The sequence below is a fragment of the Oreochromis niloticus genome, linkage group LG22 (assembly GCF_001858045.2).
Source record: "Oreochromis niloticus isolate F11D_XX linkage group LG22, O_niloticus_UMD_NMBU, whole genome shotgun sequence".
Lineage (NCBI taxonomy): Eukaryota > Metazoa > Chordata > Actinopteri > Cichliformes > Cichlidae > Oreochromis > Oreochromis niloticus.
In genome coordinates, this window is record NC_031985.2 from 5399502 (window position 1) to 5407854 (window position 8353).

At 41.6% G+C, this 8353-nt stretch overlaps 1 protein-coding gene across 1 annotated transcript; it reads right to left on the reverse strand.

The window, feature by feature from the left end:
* Positions 1–1466: 1466 nt before the first annotated feature.
* On the reverse strand, positions 1467–8353 carry vamp1a (vesicle associated membrane protein 1a). Its single transcript, XM_005457530.4, has 5 exons — positions 8144–8353; positions 5420–5549; positions 5183–5341; positions 2311–2362; positions 1467–1634 (listed from the first exon to the last, which is right to left on the reverse strand). Coding segments are annotated over exons 1-5 (360 nt in total). The 5' UTR covers positions 8146–8353; the 3' UTR covers positions 1467–1617.

The following is an 8353-nucleotide window of genomic DNA, read 5'->3' on the forward strand; positions in this document are numbered from 1 at the left end:
AGCCCTTTAAAACCTGTAGTTTGTATTTAGGCTGAAGAATATTAAAGCTATCAAACAAATGAGACACAAACGTGCTGTGTGTGTGTAGCAAACATGACTTTATTTGAAAGTCCAGGCTGTTCTCTCTGAGCGTGTCAAAGAAGTACAGAAGAAACACTGATGATGATGATGATGAGCGACTCCCACCTTCCACCATTTGGTCTAAGATGGACTAATTTATATCATAGGTTAATAAATCACTTCAGCCTCAAAGCTCCTTCACACACAGGAATCAGATTCAGGCTGAACAAAGAAACATGTTAAACATTCAAACCACAGATAACAAAACTCGGTTGGTTCACAACACGATGAAACAAACGCAGGACAGCCGCGGCATCGTAACTCCGGACGGAAGCTGGGAAAGCGAGCAGGTGGCTTAATCACACAGGAAGTTAGATTTCTGCTCAGTAACGGTCGCTGCACCAAGCAGGGATCTGTAAACCCAGGTTTAACACAAAGAAAAAGCTGCTGCGCTTAAATGTTTAAAGCTCGAGTAGGAAACCTGATTTTGGTGTCAATCATGAGGACTGGTGGCGTGAACGTTAGGATGAAGAGCGAGAAAGTCAGAATTGGTCGATTTAGGCTACAAGCTGTTCCTAAAGGTGCACTGAAGAGCAGTTTCATCATAGTCGGGCTTCCTCTGCATTAGCTGGATCATCAAAACTTTAAAGCCTGACAGAGACGATGGGTTTCAAGAAGGTTTGCACTCTTTTGTTCAATGCAGGCTTTTGTCTTGCTTTAAAGCTACAGCTTTTGTAAAAGATGAATATCTCTAATCTCCCTTCCTCCTGATCAGATGATAGTGTCACTCCTACCTTTATTAAGATTTCCATGACTGACGATGAAAAAAAAAAAGGCTGCATTATGCAAATTGAGTTATGGTACGCCTAAATGTACTTGGATAGATGATCATCTTCATGCACAGATGATTTTATATTTAAAGCACAAAGCCTTACTTTGCAGTAGAGATATGCAGTATAACACTTAAACCTCAGCAGTTATTTACATGATTTCTGATCATTTTATTTCAGGATTAGTCTGCTGTGAATTATGGGATGGCATTGCTCCAGTGTATCCTCTGCTAAAGGAGGTAATAAAGGAGGCACTGATGCTCCTTTCCTTTGTATTTAAGGAACTCAAACAGCTCTTTTGGATGCTGCTCACATCCCTCTGGGTCACTCAGAAGCCCTCTGAAGAGAAGCTACCTGACTGTTCGACTGCAGCTCTTACTGGTGTCCAGTAAACCTCACAATGCTTCCTGTCCATGAATCTTATGTGCACTGAGCTGCAGAAAAACCAGGTGCAGCAGGAGGTTTTTTCTTCTTGTTTCAGTGTTTAAAGGACAAACCTGGGTCAACAGATTTCACACCTGCAGTAAACCCAACCCGATAACAAAGTCAGGAAACCGGCCTCGTGCAGAGGCACAATAAGGAGGTAGTGGAGCACATTACGTGAGCATGCATGGAGGCTTTGGAGGAAGGCATCGCTGGGGTGGAGGAGCACTGAGGAGAGTTTGGATTTGGCGTTCGGTGGTGCAGACTCGTCCTGTGACTTGTGCGTCCATCCCTGAAGAGCAGCTCAGTGGAAGAAATACACTGAGGACAGCAAACACAGATATTTGTCTCTGAGTGATTAAAAAAAAAGCAGACAAGCTGAAGATGATCCAGAGGTGCACCAGGAGACGACCTAGGAGAATTTTACAGTCTGTTGCACTCTGAGGGTTATAAAAGCTTCTTTTTCCTTTTAAATGACTGCTCTGATTGCTCTGTACTTTCAAACATCACCTTCTGCATCAAACTGGTCTGATTTTACATGAGGATCTGCAACTCTGAGTGCAGACAGCGGTCAGTGATGGGTGTAGCTACCAGGTCTGAAAGTAAAGTGGATGTACCTTAATCCAGCAGGAGGAAGCACCACTGAATATTAAAAAAAGAGGTCCGACTATAACCTCCGTTATAGTTAAGTTACAGACTCTGTCACTAGTTTCAAGTATTACTTAATGAAAAATGATGTTCATTTTGACAATTCGCTAGCCTTTGAAAAACCACCTGAAATCTGCCACAGGCTAAATCTGCAGCTTTAATCAAAACACTTCCTAATCGGCAGAGTGTGTCTGCAAACCTTCCTTAAAATGAGTTCTAATGTTTCTGCAGAAGAAGCAGAACAGGGCTTCCAGGAAGCTGAACCTCCATACTGAAAATGGTCCACAGGTGCACATGAGGAGGTCAAGAAACCACATGCAAAAATAAGAGAAGGCTTTAGTTTACTCACAGAAAATGACGCCAACAAATATAACACCTACAACGGCCATGATGATCATCATCTGGAAGAAAGACAAACAAACAGAGACATCAGAAACAAAACATGAGCTTAAGAAGATGAAACAGACGTTTAATTCCACCCAGACAATAAATCCCTCCATCGTCTGCTGCTTATCAGGCTCCAACCCCCTCCTCCAGCTCCTCAGGGGATACTGGGGTGTTCCTGGGCCAGCAAAGAGACATCATCTCTCCAGCTTGTCTTCAGTCTGCTCAGGGTCTCTTCTAACCCAGACATGCGTCCACCTCAGCTGGCTTGTTTGTTGAGAAGCGCTGGCTCCTGTTTGAGCCCTTTACAGAGAGAGCACTGTGGTCCTATCCAGAAATAAACTTTCACTTTAAAGTTTCACTTTTAAGTAGAAACAGTGCATAAGTAGAAGTAATAATTAATTATAACCTCAGTTTATTTACCTGCCAATATACATTTAAAGTCCTTATTTCTCTTTCTTCTCACAGTCTGAAGTTTCTCTCTATCTCTGTATATTAAGCTGGACTGAACTAATTACATTTCCCTTGATGCTAAACAAGCTGTTTCTGCACTCATGTGTGAGTCTGAGATAGAGATTCATATAACTTTGATATTATTGAGTCATTTTTGTTGAGCAAGTAATTGTTTCTCTGTGAAATGTGGTTTTTCATTTTAAAAGGTACTTTTTGTAGTTAACTTTGGACTAAAATGTTCACCACCAGGGGGCAGAATTTGTAGATTTTAGATGTGCGCTGCTGTTCTTTTAACTTTGGACTTTTTTTGTTGCCCATTTCCTTTCCCAGGCTGTTGCTTGAAATAGAATGCATGTTTAATTTCTTACATCATTAAATAAAGACACTGTACTCGTGGCACTGCCTGTCCATAATGCAACTTCAGCTGATATCTCATTCCCTTTTTTTAAGCTTTAGTTAAATTTTGGGAGGTTTTGAACTTCTTTTAAATATAAGAAATTACAATAACTGCCTTTAAGGGAAGCTTTTGAAGTTTGAGTCATGCAAGGAGAGGCCAAGAATCAAAATAAAAAGAGTTTAAATTAACCAATTAGGCGTGACCATCTAGAAATATAAAGCAGATGATGCCCTGCAGATTTTAATATATGTAATGTTGCACAGTGTGCGTGTGTGTTGATCTAAATTCTCCATAAATAAAATCCGCATGATGACATTTGAGTGAAACAGGCAGGAAATCACCTCTGATGGGGGGAGGGCGAGAGAGATTAACAAGAACAAGAGGTTTAGAGAGAGAGAGATTGGTGGCAACTGTGTCTTTGAAATATGTGTGTGTGTGTGCGTGTGTGTGCGTGTGTTCAGTGTTTACATATAAATAAGGAAAATCTCATAACTGTCATTTAAAAAGCTAAAAGAAAACGTTTTTGTGTGTTTTTAGAGCATTTTGTTTGGGACTATTTTCAGCGGCGTATGAATCCACATTTGTTCTCTGCTGACTGTGAGAGCATGAGTGTGTTTATGGTAACAGTGTGGGTCATTAAAGCAGAATAAAATACATCACATATGATTGTTCGGATATATCCATGTACAAACGTGTGTGTGTGTGTGTGTGTTGGATAGGAGGAGTTACGTCACACATCACAGCTGGCTCTTTAATCCCTGACTGTCACTCTAATCCAGATTGAGATTTTCCTCTTCCTCTCTCTGACTTTGCTGTCAGTCAAACAGTCTCTCCTCCTCTCCTCTAATGTAATCCTCTTCCTCCTCAGGCCATCCAGCGATTGGACGGTCTGAACTGCACACAGGGGAGGCGGAGCTTGATGGACTGACGCTGAGATAAAAAAAGACCTGGCAGCTGAGGCTGGATGGATGAAGAGGAGATGGTGTGAAGTGGTGATGGATAAGTTAAATGCACTAAGTTGAAACTGTTCGTGCAGCTTCATTTCTAGCTGTTATGATCACAGATTAACCTGAAAACAACACATTGATTATATTAAAGATAATTTCAAAATCTTCTGAACTCTTTTACACAATGAGGGATGTAACCTGCTTAAAAACCTGTTACCACAAATATCTAATCAGCAGCATGTTGACATGTAAAACAATCCACAGGGATTTTCCTGCACAAGCATCTCTGGGGTTTAGAAAGAATGACATGAAACAGAGAATATCCAGCGAGCAGTAATGGCCATGATGATGTCATAAGTCAGAGGAGCATTGCCAGACAGCTTTGAGCTGATAGCAAGCCAACTATTCATTCCAACTAAAATATGTAGAAGAGCATCTCTACACCACTGCCTGTCTGACTTTAGTCGCTGACCATGCCCATCCTTTTATGGCCACAGTACATCCATATTCTGCTTCCAGCACAAACTAAAATGATCTCAAGCTGATTTCTTGAACACGACAGTGAGCTCAGTGTACTCGAACAGCCTCCACAGTCACCAGATCTCAATCCAACAGAGCACCTCGGGGACCAGGAGATTTGCATCATGGATGTGCAGATGACAAATCTGCAGCGCTTGCGTGAAAATGTGGACCTAAATCTCTGAGGTAAGTTTCCAGCACTTTGCTGAATCAGTGCTTATAAGTATTAAAGCAGTTCTGAAGGCAAAAGGGGTCCAGCCCAGTTTTAGCTAGGTGCACCTAATGTTGCTGCAATCATGATTTGTAACTCCAAATATTTACTTCAGCTCTGTTGTGATCATAATTTCAGTAATGTTGTGTTGTGTGAGTTTGATGCGTGAGGATCTATGAAAAAAAGCATTTAAGGGTAGTTTCTGCTCAGAAATCCGAGGTCACACTATCTGCTACAAGAAACCAACCTGAGGGGAGAGTGTGGGGTGATGGGAAGGAAACATCGAAAAATCTCCTTGTGTCACACCCACCTTGCAATTTTTCCACCAGTACTTGTTCTTGAGTTTGGCAGCGCTGCTCTCGAACTGCGAGGCTCCGGCCTGCAGGGCGTCGGCTCGGTCGTCCAGCTCTGACAGCTTCTGATCTCTCTCCAGGACTTTGTCCACATTCACGCGCATGATGTCGACCACCTGAGGGACGAAAACACCCATCAGGGTATCTGCCACTGATACGTTTTCCATTTGCTCAAAGTGAGCTGCAGTCCTCACCTCGTCCACCTGTGCCTGTGTCTGCTGGAGTCGTCTGTTGCTCGTCAGGTTTGGGGCCTGAGATGGAGGACCCCCCTCACCTTCCGGGGCCCCGGGGGCTCCTGGAGTCCCTGCTGCATCTGGAGTCGACCTGCAGGGGAAATGTGAGTTTGGTAACAGGAATTCAGTCAGAAATGACTGATTTATCCCAGCAGTAGAATACAGTTAGAGGTAGATATAGGCTTTGAGCGCATCACTTCAGGCTTATGTGCTGTATATATATATAAAGATGACGTGTTGACTAAACATCCCTGTGGAGTCCAGAGGTGGATGTAGGGGTTGTGGAGGCACTGAGAGAGCAGACAGTGATGCAGGGCTGACATGTCAGAGGGGAAAAACAGCTTTAAAAGAATGCTGCTTAAAGGCACTGCAGTGTTGCCTTCACTTTCCAAAGCCGACTGCTGCCTTGATTTTTTAAATACTGTATATATACACATTGTGTGTATATCAGATCTGTAGCTTAAGGTTCTACGTGGTTCTCTCTAGAAAATAACATCTGTTTAGCAGCAAAAGTTTACTTAAAGCTCAAAAAGTATTTAGGAACTAAGAACTCAACAATAGGAAGAAAGCTGTCGTGTACCAAAGTGTCTCTGGGGTACCGATGTTTATGCAAAGGTAGCAGAAGAGACCGTAAGAAGCTGGGTGACCATGGATGGCTCACCAAACCCTGTCTCCAGAAACAAGTCGCACAGCAGCTTGTGGAATACTCAGATTTACTGAATCGTGCTTCTGGGACACAAATTTTACTTTTTTTTTTCTACATTTGTGTGTGTGTGTATTACTGTGTATTACTTTGTGTTCTTAAACACACTTTGATCATTCATATCCGTATGAACTTTATAATGATAATTTTTCCACATTTAAAAGCAGGTGAATCACCGGGTTTCTGGCACCACGCTTTTTCATCACTCTGACTAATCAGTGAAACTACAAAAAAAATACAAGAAACTTCTACATGATGACATAATGGTGGTTACGTCTCAGGCGTGAGTTATACTTTTGTGTAGAGCCTACGACATATACAGCTGTGAGCATTTTTATTTGTGTGGGTGTGTGACTGTTGCTCTGTGATTTCACCACCAAATTACTTGTTGATTCCTTCTTTTTCTTTCAGTTTAACAAAAAGTAATAGCTGGAAACACATAGGAGGAAACACGGTGCTGAATGGACCAATCACGGTTGTTCTGTGGTGTAGAACAATGATGGAGGTGTAGTTACAGTTCTGGAAAGGTTTCAGGTTTAAAACAGCAAAACAATTATCCAGCACAAGATTAACTTTTAATTCTTGTGCAGCTCCAAATCTCAAATGTTAAATCAGTAATCAGATGCATGGCTGCACAAGAGCATGAAAGAAATTCCTGTTTTCTACACGGATTAAATATTTCTGACTAAATAGTCTGATTTCCTTTGGTGCCACCCCTGGAAACGCCCCTGTGTGACATATAATAATAATAATAATAATGATGTAATAATAATAATGAGATGAACTTGGTTTAAAATGACGAAATATTTGTTTTAAGGAAGAAAAAAGGAAAACAAGAGATTTAAAAGGTGTGCAGCATTCTTGATTTCTTAACTCATCGGCAGCAGTGAAGCTGAGACAGTCGTGAGCTGGAAGCTTTTCATGGAGAGCCAGCCTCAATGAGCACAGCTCATGAATGAATCAGGATGGTGATTGCAGGTTTGGGAGGAGCACAGCACTCTTTAGTTTGGCTCAGACAAAAAATACAATATAATTAATAAATATAATAAACTTTTTTGTGCTACTAATTTTATATTTTAAAACTCCTTTGAAGTAAGATTGCAGATGATTTTCAGGAACACAGAGTGACTGTAATTTGTTAGACCTTAAAAGCAGGAACGCCGCCTGAATTCCAAACACAAACTCTAATTCAGTAATAGAAACATGACTCATCAAACTTTGGCCTCCGTCCACAAAATCAGAGTCTCCGAGGATGAAACAGCCTCAGCAGCTCAGAAGAGGTAAAGGACAAATTAAAAAAATAAAAAATAAACAGTTTCTCACACACACACACACACACACACACACACACACACACACACACAGTGTTACTGCCAGCAGGCTTGTTTTCCACCCGCAAAATGGAGAAAGATTAGTGCAGCAGCAGCAGCAGGAGTCTGACTGACTGATGGAGATCAACATGCACCAAGTAATCACTCCCCTCCCCCCACGGGACAAAACACACCAAAAACATCCCCACAGTGGGTTCTCTTTTCTCTAAAAACTCCCAGGTGTTTGTAGCTTTGTGTGATCTGTTTAAGTCTTTGTTTTTCAGTGTGTGTGTGTGTGTGTGTGTGTGTGTGTGTGTGTGACAGGAAATTAAAGCATCACAGCTCAGCCGATCACACTGTTTGATGATGGATAGTTTTGTAGGTGAGTCACCCGGTGAGTCACGGTCGTACTTCTGCAGTCTCAGCACTGACATTTCCAGATAAGTTTCGCTTTTGATCCATAAATTAAGAGATAAAAATTGATTTAAAAAATAAATTAATGAGAAAAAAAGGAGTTTGAATTGTGCTGTAGCTGTACCCACCACGGAAGTTAATGAGAAATCTCTATAGTCTGTCAATTACACTTTGTTTTTTTAAAAGCAGACATGGAGTGAATGATTTTAGAGGTTTTAAAAAGCCTAAAATAAATAAAAAATGAGTCGGAGTACTCACATCTCAGCTGGAGAATGATGGAGATGATCTGAGAGAGGGTGAGGCTGGACTTAAACCGAGGAGGAGGACTTCTCTTCTCTGTCTGATGTCTTCATTCACTTTTTCTCTTAAAACACGTAGAAAAACTACAACTGAAGCAGCTGCGCACAGACCGAAAAGACCCTTCGCGTCACACACAAGCCCCGCCCCTATGCGCGCAAAGGCACGCAT

What these genes read in the sequence shown, in the direction of transcription:
- vamp1a (XM_005457530.4), bottom strand. An exon ending in CACAGGCACAGGTGGACGAG is followed by an intron (nt 5,342 to 5,419) that starts GTGAGGACTGCA and finishes TTCGTCCCTCAG; the next exon opens with GTGGTCGACATCATGCGCGT. An exon ending in ACTGGTGGAAAAATTGCAAG is followed by an intron (nt 2,363 to 5,182) that starts GTGGGTGTGACA and finishes TCTTTCTTCCAG; the next exon opens with ATGATGATCATCATGGCCGT.